The sequence below is a fragment of the Pelophylax lessonae genome (genome assembly GCF_965119305.1).
Source record: "Pelophylax lessonae genome assembly, chromosome: 1".
Lineage (NCBI taxonomy): Eukaryota > Metazoa > Chordata > Amphibia > Anura > Ranidae > Pelophylax > Pelophylax lessonae.
Genome location: NC_138768.1, coordinates 207,267,988 through 207,283,030, shown reverse-complemented (window position 1 = coordinate 207,283,030; position 15,043 = coordinate 207,267,988). Strand labels below are relative to the sequence as shown.

Genomic DNA, 15,043 nt, shown 5'->3' with positions numbered 1-15,043 from the left:
AACCGAGGAAATGATGTCCTGCCTGAGGACTGACCACATCCACCTTTGCCTGTGGACACATGCGCTGCTGGCCCTCTCACAGTGCCATGGGAATGTCTGCCTCTCCTTGTTGGCCTCCCAGACATGATGGAGGGGACGCTTATTAAGAAAATGTAATAAAGATAGGGAAATGTGTATGTGGATGCACTTTAATCAATAGAAAGTGGTGTTTGGTGCTCTTTAACCTGAGTACTTACTACATAGAAACACTTCACTGACACACTAAAATATCCTGCAGTAAAACTGTACTGACCTACTGCAATATGCTGGATTAAACGTGTAGTAATGCACTGAAATATACTGCGTTAAACGTGCAGTAACACAGTGAAATATACTGTGTTAAATGGCACTAACGCACTGAAATATACTGTGTTAAATGTGCAGTAATGCACTGAAATATACTGCGTTAAACATGCAGTAACGCACTAAAATATAATGTAGTAAACCTGCCCTGACAAAATAAACTGACACTAAAGTAAAAATGAATGGTTAAACTACAGCCACACTGAACTATCACTAGATTCACACTAAACTGATATTCTACACTGACAATAGAATGACAATAGCACATTATAGCACACTAACTCGCTAGCAAAGCCCTGTTCTATCTCTCTCCATGCCAATATCACACTGCAAATGGCCGCTGTTGAAAGAATAGTTTATAGTGTGAGGTGGGACTAAGAGCAATGAGCCATGATTGGATAAAGTCAGCATTATTTTCTACAATCATGGCTCTGACAGTGTTCTGTGCCCTGATTGGGCAAAGCTTTCATTGCTTCAGCCAATCAGGGTTTCCAATGCACTGTGCGGCGGTGCAGTGCATTTTGGTCATTCGGCGGGCCGAACAAATGTTCAAACGCACTGATAATTTGGATGTTTGTCAAACGGACAGATTTTTTTTTACAAGCTTAACTGATTGGCTACCATGCGCAGCTGTGCCCGATTTTGCACTCTCCAGTTTTAGTAATTCAACCCTAGTATATTCCTTTATAGTGTGTACTTGTCTCAGTTAAGAGCACTAAAACTGGCCATATATTTTACAATTTTCTAATTTCCTTTAGATTTACCTTCAACGATGTAGTAAAATGGCCTGTCTGATTGCATACAAATTGAAAGTGTATAGGTTTGACTTAATTTTAAATGGTTTTGGTAAATCTAAAGGAAAATTGTACAAGCAAGTTGTATAATGTATGGTCAGCGTAAGTGTCATTTTTGTCTGCTGCTTCATTCCTCTGCTATCAGCATGAATCATTCTGACAAGTTTTCCTGACACCAAGAGAAAAGGTGACAGGGGAGGGATCTCCAGCTGATTGACAGCCTCAGCTCTGTTCCTGTGTGCTGTGTGAAGGGGGTGTATCCATTCTCTCCAATTGGAGCGCTGAGCTCTGCAGAGTGTAACTTCAGCCCCCTGTCTCCTGCTTTCTTACAGCTCAGACAAACTTTATAAATGCTGTACTTTGAATGGATGTAGAGAACAGACAATTGCAGATAACCAGGTACAACTTATGTAGGAGGATTTGTTTTCATGTCTGTATATCACCTCAGGCCAATATTTGTGAGGATTTACAATCACTTTAAAATAAAACTGAAGCCCAAACATTTTTTTTTTAGTTTGGGTAGTCTAAGAAAGAGTTAATACCCGTCAGGTTTTTTTTTTTTTTTTTTTTGCCATATGTATTATTTGGGAGGTTTTCCCACTACCTTTCATAACCATAAAATGAAGAAAGAGAAAATCCCTCAAAAGTGAGGGAAATCCAAGCTGTCACTAGGGTCACCAGAGCTATTATGGCAATTGGAAAATATGCCCTTTATTACTGTTCTGGTGACTCTTAGTGATAACAATCTCTAATGGGACACAAACTGCAATAAAGACCTGATGTGTTCTAATCACCCTCCACTCTATCCAACAATAAAAAAGCTTTAATTATGCTTTAAATATACCATTGAAAATGTTTTGTTGTATCTGTTTGATACGTGCAAAGAAAAATTCCTGTTGATTTTGTCAGAGACTACTGGAAACATTTGGCCAGTTTAGTAAATAACAACTGGGAGGGCTGACACAATTCAGCCCATGTTGGGTGTCATCAGCCCACAATCAGAATTTGGGCCCGAGTACTTTTCTGGCAGATGAATGGGTCATTTTCTATACTTTCAAGGTTTTTAAAATAATAAATCATGGGCGAATGTGTGTCTTGCTTTTTTTTTAATTCTACCCTGACCTACATTTTCAAAGTATATTGAAAACTGCATGTCCATCTAAGGCTGGCCATACATGTACAATTTTCTTAAACAATTTTCCTTCAGATTTATCTTATACTATGTAGTGCAAGGGTCTGCCTAATTGGATACAAATGAAACTTGTTTAGTTTTGACCTAATATTATATGTTTTTTGGTAAATCTAAAGGAAAATTGTACAGGGAAATTGAATATGTTTTGCCAGCCTTAGACTACCCTGTGAACATTGCTGTGTATTTTTTTTTTTCTATTATTATTATTTTTATTGAGTTTTGAGAAAGACAAAAAACAATGGAGAAGAAACAAACAAAGATAGAATCGCCCATGGAGCAGACCAATGAGCGCCCCCTAGTGGGGATGTCTAACTAGAAAAAAAACAACTCACTAACCAAACCTTCCCACCCTCACTCCCAGCAAACTACCAGCAGTTGAACACTAACTAGGCAGGTAATGAACATCATTCAAGTCAGAATCTGAATGCACCTCAGTACAAAATTGAGTCATGGCCACGTGAAGTTGCATTCCATATGGCTACTTCCCGTTAAGCAAGTATGCCCTGCAAATTAGTCAACAGTACACAAATGAAAATTAAACTACGTTATTCACTAACCCAGGCAATCAGCCCACCGTATCCAAAGAGCCATTCCACACCTGCCAATTGCTGTGTAATTTAACAACAGAATAAACAGCATTGGGCAATCCATTTATGTAATTTTTTTTTACCTTACCCAAAGTTCCACTATAAGAATATACACAAAATGTGAGATGCAAGGACAGCATTCCAAAATATTTAAATAATCTAATTTTATTGGAAATTTGTAAGTCAAGAACATACGTTCAAACAACCTTATTTTTCCATAAAGAAAATCTTTAATATTTCAAATAGTTCATCTAATTTATTTCAATTTATGTAGACCTTTTATTCAAAACACACATGGAATACAATGATGACAATGGCCAGAGAGGATACAAAGTAAGAGTGTACAGTATTGTACAATGGTTCTGTAATGTTAAACCAAACAGTATGGAAAGTGTTATAATAAAAGCTGACAGTCAGTAAAAAAATAAGTCTAGGTATGATGTCAAATGATTTGACCTTAATATAGGAGGAGGACTAACTACATAGCTGATTCTAAACGTATGCTGCAATTGATATAGTCTCTTCTTGACAATCATTTTACTTGCAGCACGTTGATTTCGATATATTATATATAAAGCAAGTAAAATAACCCATGTAGTTAAGTCCTAACAGTGCAACAGTGATTCAGTGTAAACATATACAGTGTTTATTTGATTTTGTATTCAAGTTGTTGTGCGCAACATACCATACTGTCCTGAGAACTTATAACATTAAAAAAGAACAGAAAAAAATTATTTTCATTCTGGACACAGAATGGCTTCTTTTATTTTCTTAGCTGTCAGTGCAAGCAGTGATCTCTATTGCTGATGAAACTTTGCAGGCTTATTTAATAACAATGCAGAGTTAATTTTTGGGTAGAAATTCACAACGATCAATCAGAGATGATCTTCCTTTAGGTTCACCCTCATAAGCTGCAAAATGTCAATTGAGGGCCGTCATAAGTTGCTGTGTACCATTACTTTTTTTATTATTAAATAAGCCCCGCAGAATGCAATATGCTTGTAAAGAAACCAGTGCATTATATGGAATGCTTATATGAGATGTACAATATGAAGCCTTCTTAGCTCTCTTTGAAGATACTGTATATTTACTTAAAAATTGTTTTTTGGAAGGAGTGTATTTAGGGTAGTTTATTTATTTCAGTTTATGTATTTGTCTTTTATTAGTGTATTGTTGTAGTTTATTGCATTTATTTTTTGTATTTGAGCATTTGATTGTTAGTTGTTTACTGTTTAAAGTATTTATTTTACTTTTTTGTTGACTGTTGGTTCTTTTTCGTAAAAAAATAAAAAAAATAAAAAGAAAATAAGGCTAAGAAAAGGATTGCATTTTTGCAAAATAGCAGGTCCAGCATAGTTGGAAGAATCTTCCATAACCCTCAGGAGCCATTTAAAATCAATTGTACCCTTTAAAATCACCCAAAACAAAACCATCCCAATGTTACCTTCCCCGTTTATTCCAAAACACTTTGCCAAACTCTCCTGATTTTTGCTGAAATGGGAAATGAAAACTCAAGATTTTTCTCATTTCTATCTGTGATCTATTAATGTGAGCTTTGCACTTTTATATAAATAGTGTTTACCTTTTTTTGAGACTCCCTGTTGTTAAGAGGTCTTTTATAGCAGTGGTCCTCAACTCCGGTCCTCGGGGCCCACTAACAGGCCAGGTTTTAAGTATTACCTTGGGGAGATGCAGACTAGAATACTGCAATCACTAAGCAGCAAATTATATCACCTGGGATGTAATTTAGTTATCGTGCAAACCTGGCCTGTTAGTGGGCCCGAAGACCGGAGTTGAGGACCACTGTTTTATAGGACTTTATTGGACTTTATATTTTTTTGTGTTCCAAAAACGGCTGTACACTACTATTGTACAGTGAGTATAGATTCGTAAGTATTACTATGAAAACTTTTAAATATCAATTCAATCTTTGTTTTTATTTATTTTTTTCTCATTGTTGTTTTGTTCTTTTCATTTATGGTTGCACATTGGGTGTATTATAGGGTTATCACATAACAGGTATTGGGGTTTGATTAAGCATGGCAAATTAGGTTGAAATTAGTATTTCTAAGAATCATATTTTTTGAAATTTTGTAATTATTTGACTTTTTTTTACTTTATCTGATAACATAATTATGTTATTTTATGTATTAAGAGTTTCTTTTTTAAAAAAAAAAAAAAGAAAAGAAAATAAGGCTAAAGAAGGGATTTTGGCAAAATAGCAGTTCCAGGATAGTTGGAAGGATCTTCAATAACCCTCAGGAACCATTTAAATTCAATTGCATCATTAAAAATCACCCAAAACAAAACCATCCCAATGTTACCTTTCCCATTGATTCCAAAACACTTCTCCTGATTTTTGCTCAAATGAAAAATGAAAACTTAAGATTTTTCTTATTTCTATTTGTGATCTATGAGTGTAAGTTTTGCACTTTAATATAATTGGTGTTTACCATTTTTTGAGACTCCCTGTTGTTAAGAGGTCTTTTATATGACTTTTTCTGTCTTTATATATTTTTTTGTGCTCCAGTAATGGCTGTACACTACTATTATACAGTGAGTAATGATTTTTGTAAGTATTACTATGAAAAATTTTAAATATCAATTAAATCTTTGTTTTATTATTTAATCATTGTTGTTTTTGTTTTTTGTTTTTTCATTTATGGTTGCATATTGGATGTATTATAGGGTTCACATAACAGGTATTGGGGTTTGATGAAGCATGAAAAATTAACTTGACATATTTCTAAGAATCATGTTTTTCGATATTTTGCAATTATTTTACTTTATCTGATAACGGATAATATTTACTAATGAATATAGAAATGTTGTGTACATGTCCAATCAAATCAAAGTCCTGTTTTTTTCCCCTGCACATAATTGGCTATATAGAGTGATTGCAGTTTTACTTTGATTAAGCCCTTCTCAGCAGATGTATATATATGTGGCAGCGTGGCCTGGGCATTAGGATGCACTGTCTCATATTGTGCTGGGAGACCTAGATGTCACCAACAGCTCTCGGTCTTAGAGTAACAATCTGTTGCTGATAGAACAAGTTCCCTAATCATGTGATTACTCTGATAGCCAATTACAGTGATCACTTGTTTCAGAAGACCTAACCATAACTCTTTCTCTTCTGTAAGGAAAAAATATATTTTGGGAGGAATTTAACAAGACCGGAGCAGACCCAATCTGGAGCAGCCATGCATGGCAAACAATCAACATCTGTCTTCATCTTTCTTAGCTAAGCTTTGAAAATGAAGGATATAAGCTGATTGGTTGCCATGAACAAGCTACTCCAGGGTCTGGCTCTTCCAGATTTGAGAAATTCCCCTGATTGTACAGTATCTCTGCGAGGGCTCTCACTGTTTTGCTTTGATAATTGAAAATAAATCAGAAGATATTCATTAACATTTATCACTAAATAAAGGCCAGTTTTGTCCTGAAAAAGGCAATGTATAATTCACCTATACGTACCAAACAGTCAAAGATATGTGCAGTTTTACCAATGCTAGTCATACATGGCTAGATTTCTCCTATTTAGCCTGTGGGGTAGAGCAACATAGATGAAGGAATCTTCCCTGAATCCCCACCCACAGATCAAAATGTGGCTGATTCAGCAGGAGTTAGGCAACTTAAAGTAGAGCCAAGGGCACAACTTTTTTTTCCATTTTGAAGAGTGTAAGGAAAGGGTATTACCCCCGTCATGTTTTTTTTTTTTTTTTTTACCATCTGTGTCCTATTGGTGAGATTTTCTCTTCACTTCCTGTCCCATAGCTGAAACAGGAAGTGCAAGGAAATCCCTCTAAAGTGGTGGAATCTCTAGTTGTCACCAGAGTCAAATTGAAGAGTTTTTCCTTGGACTCCTTTTTTGGGGACAACTCAAAACCTGGGATTTTCTTTTAGTTTTATGATAATGGTAAACAGGACAAATAGAGAAAGAGATTTTTTCTAATAGGTTACAGACAGCAATAAAAACCTGACAGCTGTTCTAATCACTCTCCACACTGTCTGAAACTGAATTAAAAGAAAAAGAAAAGGTTTTCCTTTAGTTATACTTTAACACAAGTCAAAGTTGCAAAACTGGGTTAGGGCTTTAGGTTTTGTTTCATTTTCAACATTAAGGGTTAATGAACATTCAATTTGCAAAACAGCATTCTAATTAAATAACAGCCTCATTGTCTGGGTCTATTTTTTTAAATGCTGGGAATACTGGAGATGAATTGACTTTTAATTATTTTATGAAAGAAATGGAAGAATATTTGTAGTAGATAAATTGGTATTACAAATTGTATAATTATTTTTGTTTAGAGTGGATCAACGTTCTACATAGGGTAGCTTTTGCTTTTGCTTCTCAAAGATAAATCAATGAGTTTTTTTTGCATCTAAACTGCAGGTAGGTGGGTATAATCTCTTCTTTTTTCCTACGGTTGTTTGATTGACTGTCTTGCCACATAGGCAAATGTGACAAAGGTTTCTAAAGGAACCAATCATAAATAAGATAAAAGATGATAAGGGTTTTGGTCAACATTTCCATAAAGTTGCTTTTTTGAAACGTATTACGCATATTTTAAAGGGAAACCATTTGTGAAAAAAAAATTGTCAATGATTAGTTCAATGCAGTTGATTTAACAACTGTCATTGAAACAAAATGTTCCATATGACAATATTACATTTGTTAGCATATTCAGCTACATTTACCTTTTAATATTACATAAGGAATGTCCTCAGCTAGCTAGTCCAAAAAAGTTAATTACTGATTCATACAGTAAAAAAAATAATAATTTTGTCCAATAAACTGACCATCTGTTTATTCCATGTTGGGGCCAAAAGTCTGACAACTGTAGCATGCTATGTTACCTTCCCAAGTCTGTTTTAGGGTGAGTTAACTGAGCAGAACATGGTACAAAAGAATGAAATTATGTAACACATTTATAAGCAGTACTTCTGCTTAACATAACATTATACAGTGGCTGGATTGTATAAACTACCACTAATACAACCACATGATAAATTCATACAAGCATTAAAACAGCGATCGCTGTCTTAATCATTTGTTCCTTGTCCTTATACATTTAGAAAAAAATGTATTACTATGAGAGGCCATTTTCTGACCAAATGTATTATGCTTTATTGTTAACCTGGTCCAAAACAGCCTATGTAGCTGTCAGTATTTCAGTGTGTATGTGTACCTCCTGATGGTGATGTTTGGCCTCATTAGTAGGCAATAAGTGCCTTATTACATACATGTAAACCAGCTGCAAGGGTGACTTTATACATATATATATTACTAGTTATGTGTAATTATTATTTTTTATAGCACTTAAAACATTTTATTTAACACCAAAAAAACATGTCAAAATGTCTTCGAGCCGACTTTACTGAAATAAGATCTCTTTTTTAAATTACTCAAAAATGAAGGATATTGAAACTAGACATGAATGCCAAAAAGAATACATAAAATCATTCTAAAACCTAAAGTATATCTTCTTACAACTTCAATGACAAGAAATAAAAAGCTTCTGTTTAGCACCTTGTGACATGAGCAGAGTATTCTGCTAGCACCGTCTTCCAAAGCTACAGTACTCAGTGTCAATTTTATGTGTTTTAATACAACAGTAAGTGTTAGCTCTTTGGTAAAATAGTTCAATGGAAGGAGTTAGTTGTTTCTCTTTAATGTTCCATTGGTCTATTTATAATTCAACTACATCTTTCTGTTTCAGTCACTTTAAATAGATATACACATTGTATAGAAGTAACAGTTCATTAGGCAAATAGGCAACTCTAAATCAGTCAAGAACTTTGTCAAGAACTTGGTAAAAAATTATTGCTTTACTTTCTGGAGTATAGGTTGTATTTATAGAGTTTGGAAATTCAACCTTAAATTAAATCTTTTAACGCTATGACAATCGGTGACATTATTTGCCAACCTATTTTGACCTTAAAGTAAACCTGTGCCCAGTCTATGCACGTTAAAGTGTAGTGTTTATATATATCCTAAACACGCATTAAAAGCACTTTAAAGCAAACCCCCTAAACCCTGTAGGTATAGACATTGTGGAGAAATGTATCTGCAAAAGACACACTCTTTCCCCTTTGCTTCTAATGAAGAGCAGAATCCTGGCAGCCTGACAGCTCTTTAATACAAACACCAGGTCCTGAAAGCTGTTGGAATGAAACAAACCCAACTTCATAGTCTTTGTTGTGATGACTGCACAGTACATGCAGAGAGAGTGAGGGATCAGTGGTGGCTTGTTAAAAAGCTCTTTTTTTTGTTTGCTAAAAGAAGGGCTGCCAATAGAGAGGTACAGACAGTACAGGCCTAGGCCGCATCAGGTTTGCTGGGAAGCCTAGGTTTGGCTTGGACACAGGATGAGTTCCCGTGTGGATGAACCAGGGTGTCACTAGTGGCGAGTACCCAAGCCTACAACTCCAGGCTAGGTGCCCTGCTTAACGGAGCTGCAATTGCATGCCATTTTTTTTCTAATGTTTTATGGTGCCTCTGTGGTGCAATGTTGCCTAACATTCCAACCCTAGCCATGCATTCCCTGCTGACAGAAACAGGAGTTCTATACAAGGACACTGTCTATCCCTTTTCCATATGTAACCATACCCACATGTAATTGCATTGGATTGTGATTTATGTAAGGAAGGGAGCTGCACTGTGTGTAAGTCAGGGTTAGCCCAAGACATTGTGCTGCCTGGGTCCAAGAATGAAATGCTGCCCCTTCCCCCCAAAAAAATCACACCCAACAAAAGGCCCCCACATCCATTATTTTATGTACATATAACCTTTGGAAAATATTAGGTATACTGTTATCTTCTTTCATAACTCACCACGGACCGGTCCACCAAACACCCACTGTCTGTCCTCCTGTCACTCCTGTGTCTACAGTGCCCACCGCCCTAGAAGATCCAGCCTGCCCTGTGTGAGATGGAGTGCACTGATGTCGGAGGTCATTGCGCACATAACGATCATATGAGGGAAGTTACTCGGAGGAGACACTCTGCCTCTTCATACTCATTAGTTTGCACAATGGGCGGCAGTATGAGATGGGGACATGCCACCCGTAACATGCCACGAACTGATGACACACAAAACTGCTGTAAAAAAAAATCTTGTGAGTCAATTTGCTGCCCCTCTCCAAGTGCTGCCTGGGTCCAATGGACCCAGTGGGACCCATGGTATACTGTATGGGGCTCCATAACATCTAATAGAGGTCCTTCATAGTGTGTTCACCAGTGCACTTTAAGGTTGTCATACTTAAAACTATAAATGTGTATCTAGTGTTGGTCTAATTTATTGGGTGAGCTCCATAGCTTATTATATAGCACCGCAGCCCAAGTACCAGAGTCATTGAGGAGCCAGTTGTCAAATTTGCCATCTTGTGAGGCAACGTGATGGAGTGACTGCTGAAATCTAATTGCATATGTCACAAATCAGTGACTTGCAGTCAACCAATCAGCTTGCAGTTAACATTCCTACACAGGGCCATTAATAAGAGTATTTGCCACATTCTGGGTCACATTCTGGGAGCTGTTAATATCTGCTGAACTTAACACTGGTCCCCATGATGCTTCTAAAAACAAGGGTACTGACGAGGTAGAACAATTTTATGGAGATTACATTTTAGATATCCTGACTTGCAAAAAGTTTAATACAAATATCTTTAAATTTAGGAATGTAGTACTTACAACATTATTCTTAGATGAAGATTGAGTTGTCCATTGAGCTTCACAATCTGCTTAAAATAATGCCTCTAGTAAAACTCAGTTGAGATTTATTTTTAGTATAGCTCTAGAAATAGACTTTTCTTTTAGAGATTTTAGAAATATATATTTTGTGATGGCTTAGTTTCTTATAGTTTAAAATGTTAGAAATCATATTTCTGCTAAATGATAGTTATCATTTAAGTATTATTCTCTGTACTCTAGTATGGTTATTCTTTCCCTATTAGGTAATGCTAAAGGGTTACTTAAGCTTCAATGACATTTAAAAACAAATCTATATGTATTACAGCTTATAGTGTACATTAAAATGCTGCCCTCCATTTTTAAAAATGATCCTTTCAATTGAAGCTGCTTCTATATCCCTCTCAGTCCTGCCATTGCATAAACAGCCCCAATACTTCAAGAACATGCACTCGGCTGAAAAAACTCACCTTGCCTAAATTGCATTCGCAGTCGACTCACTCTCTCACTTGTCAGATGCTAAGCTCAGCCACTGAAGTGAGAGAGAGTAGACTGTGCATGTATGGTTAAAAAAGTTGGGTTTTTTAGTTCTTATTTGAGAGGTGCTGGGGCCACTCATCCAAAGGCAAGACGGAAAGGTTGAATAGAAGCAGATTTAAAAGTAAGGATTATTTTTAAAAATGGAGGAAAGTATTTTAACATACATGTAATGCTGTCATGCATATTTATTGTTTTAAAAAATGTCATTAAAGGGGAACTAACCCTTTAAGTGCAAAAGTCATGGGTCATTTATGAGGTGACATACATGAACAAGTTTGCTATTGTGGAGAAGCTTTAGCTTAGGCTATATACAGGAATGGCAATGTTTCGCTGTTAGACCACCATATTTATTTAGTCCTTATACAAAGACACTAGACTCATTAAATCAGAAGAAAGAGCATAAAGTGCCTAGGGCAAAGTTATGCAACTAACTAATTTTGCATTACATTCTCTCACTTGGGCAGGGGTGGTAGACATTGGCATCAACTATATGTCTATCCTGCACACACACCACTCACCTTGCAATATCAGTGCATGGCCAGAGGAGTGGCCATCAGGAACACAGTGCAAGTAAAATTATTGCTTAAAGTATAGCTGAAGGAAAAACCTTTTTTTTTTTTTTTTTTTTTTTTTTTTTTAGTTAAGGTGTAGATTGATTACAACACCTATTAGGTTTTTATAGCTGTCTGTGCCCCCCCCCCCCCCCTCATTAGGGAGATTCGTCCTCTATTTTTGTCTTGTTTACCATCATCATTGTAAGTGAAAGTAAAATAAAATCCTACATTTTGGGTTGTCCCTAGAAAAGTAATAGAGGGGAAATATTCCACTGGGAACAATAGTTCTGGTGACCTGGGGGTTCCAATAGATTTCCTTAATTTGAAGGGATTTCAACTTATTTCCTGTTTTGGCGCAAGAAATGTAGGTTAATCTCCACATGAGATACAGATGGCAAAAAAACAGGCAGTGACCCTCCCTTACTCTATCTAAAAGGAAAAAAAAATAAGGTTTTGCCTACAAATCTACTTTGAGGGGAAACTTAAATACATTGAACAAGGGACTGGCATGTCTCATGAAAAGCTAGTATCCTAAAGATCTGATTGTTCACAGATAGATCAGATGCCTTCATGTATAGTATATAGTGTCTTTACTTTGCATGGCCTCCGACAATACAATGTTTAGCACCTTTGCATGAGCTTTGTCATTCATAAGTGACCCAGGACTTTCTTTTTATAAAAGCAGAAATATGTTTCTGACTTGCAAAAATGTAACTTACACAGCAGAAATGTGTGATGTAAAAAAGCAAGTGTGATGCGTAACATGAAGAAAAAAATAAATTAAATTGATTAAATTATATGAAATCTGAAATATTTTGGTTGCGATATGCTAGAAATGTGTGTTTCTTTAGTTATTGTAACAATTATTATAGGTGTCAAAACTAAGGTCAACTCCGGTGTTGCATTTTCTGAGCATAAAAGTCCCTGCATGTTTCACAGCAGCGCTGGTACCATCTCATGTCTTGGCAGAGATTCTTCTCCCGTATAACTTTACAATAAACTGGCCACTGGTCTTGTAGACATTTGAAGGTTAAAGCAGCTGCAAAAAGAAAATATATCTTTCAAAAAACAAATATGTTCATAGAGTATACCCAGTAAAAAACATTTATTCTTTAGCCTGCAACCCATAAACAAAATCCACCTTTTCACATTTGGCAGTCATTGTTAATAAAAAAGACAACTTTAACTAGACTTTAATACAGTCTTTGTTGCTTTGGATCTATAAAGTTCTCCATGATGCTAGCATGGTGATTTCTTCCCAACCCTGTGAACCTATCTCACTGCTGTGAGTTTTCCATATAGTTCTGTTAAAAATTCAGCAATGTTACAAATATACATTATAGTAGTTGTAGGTAAAATATTTTTCATGCCTCCTGGAGTTCTAGGAACTTACCTGTCAGCCAAGCATGATTGACCCCAGGATAATGGGAGATCCATTCACTGGAGTCAGAAAAAGCAGTAAATAACTGACATAGTGGGGATTTGGTTAGGGCTTTTTTTTAGCTGGAACTTGATTAAACTCAATTCCACCACCTCTGGCTTAGGCCCTCTGCTCCCTGCTCACCACTATCACTTATAAACACAGAAGTCCGGGTCCTGTGTTTACAAGTGACAGCTCATCCCCCAACAACTCCCACAGATCTAAACTCCTGAGTAGACATGGGCCGAACAACCCCCGGTTTGATTCACGGCAGAAATTTCGAACATCGCAAATGTTCGAAACCCAATAACGAACACCATTGAAGTCTAAGGGAACTGAATCGGAAAAAGTCAAATGTGCCCATTTTGAAGGCTTATATGCAAGTAATTGGGCATACAATGGTTATATGGGTTTGGGTACTGCCCTGGGGGACGTGCCATTAAATAAAACGTTTGTAAAAATCATCATTTTTAAGTGAGCAATGATTTACTGATGCTTAAAGTGAAACAATACAAATCAAAAATTCCTTTAAATATAGTGCCTGGAGGGTCCCCTTAGTCTGCCTGTAAAGTGTACAGTGTACAGAACCTGCCGCAGCAATAATGACATTTATAAAGCCAAAAAAATTACATTTTACATTCAAGTTTTCTTTATCTTCTAAACAACAGCTTGGGGAGCCAGTCTGTATGATGAGGCAACAATTTAGTGCACTTGGAACAAGATTAGGGATTTTTTGGATACATTCTGGACTGGTGTCCATGGAGTCTGTGAACAGACTCGCTCTCTTATTTGTGACAAAACCTCTGGCAGTACTGAATATCTGTTTGGAAAGTACGCTGGATACAGGGCAGCCCAGCAGCTAAATTGTATACTGGACAGGTCATGGCCAGTGGTCTATTCTCATGACCCAGTAACCCAGTGGATCATCAATTGGAAATCTCTTCATGTCTGTTTTCGCCCCTAGATAATCTCCCACCATATGATGCAGACGCTGCCAATAGGATGTTGAAGCTATCAGCCCTGGGTGCCAAGGACTAAAAAAACTTTGAAATGCATCACTGAGGCGGCCCCCTTCACCATTGCTCCTCTTTTGACAAACAGAAGCCTCAAAACTACGTTTTCCAACAGACTGTAACCTACCAAAGTTGGGAAAGGCAATACATGAACTCCTCTTTAAGGTGTCAAGAGAATTCGTCTTTTGCTCCCTCTGTGGGGACAGGATGAATTCTGAGACCTTCCCCTTGTAACGGTGGTCAAGGAGGGTTGCCAACCAATGGTGATCCTTCTCCTTGATGCCATGTATTCTTGGATCCTTTCGCAGGCTTTGAATAATGAGCGTCAGGATGAGAGTCATTACTTGGGTCACATGCTGGTAGCACTGTTGTTCCTGGAACCAAAGGGTGTAATTCCAGTGGCCACCAGCGGGTTTCTACCAGCAGCTGGACTGTACACTTAATTATGCTACACCTGATGTGGACTGCTGGGGGAACATAAGCCCACCTTTCACTGAGGTTCAGGGCTTCAGAATTCTTCTTGCAAGCCGTGTCCCCTGTCTGAACCTGATCTGTTCCTGATCCTTGTACCCTGATCCTGAGACCTGTTCTCTGTACCCTGCTTCCTGCTCCCAGTTCCTGGCTTCTAGTTCCTCTTGAGTCCTGTCCCTGTCCTGTCTTGCTTATGTGTGCTTCATCAATTTTGTATATAGTAAGTTAGGTTATTATTTGAGTTTCGCACTGTCAAATTTATTTTCCCTTACTTTGTTTATGGTTTACTGGTGTTGGTATTGGAGTGTGGTATTTGGCTTATTAAACTTTTTTTAACAATAATTAAACTTATTTCAACCGGATTCAGTCTGGGTCCTGATTCCTTAAGTGCAGCCAACTGATCTGATCATCCTTGCTGGATGCCTGCATGTGGTATCC

At 36.9% G+C, this 15,043-nt stretch overlaps 1 protein-coding gene across 1 annotated transcript in view; it reads right to left on the bottom strand.

The window, feature by feature from the left end:
* Positions 1-12,588: 12,588 nt before the first annotated feature.
* Positions 12,589-15,043, bottom strand: part of ADAMTS19 (ADAM metallopeptidase with thrombospondin type 1 motif 19) — a gene marked incomplete at its 3' end in the record, with an annotated part of 395,950 nt that continues 393,495 nt past the window's right edge. Inside the window, exon 23 of the mRNA XM_082272872.1 lies at positions 12,589-12,740. Within this exon, the coding sequence (XP_082128998.1) occupies positions 12,589-12,740 (152 nt within the window). The remainder of the gene's footprint in view (positions 12,741-15,043) is intronic.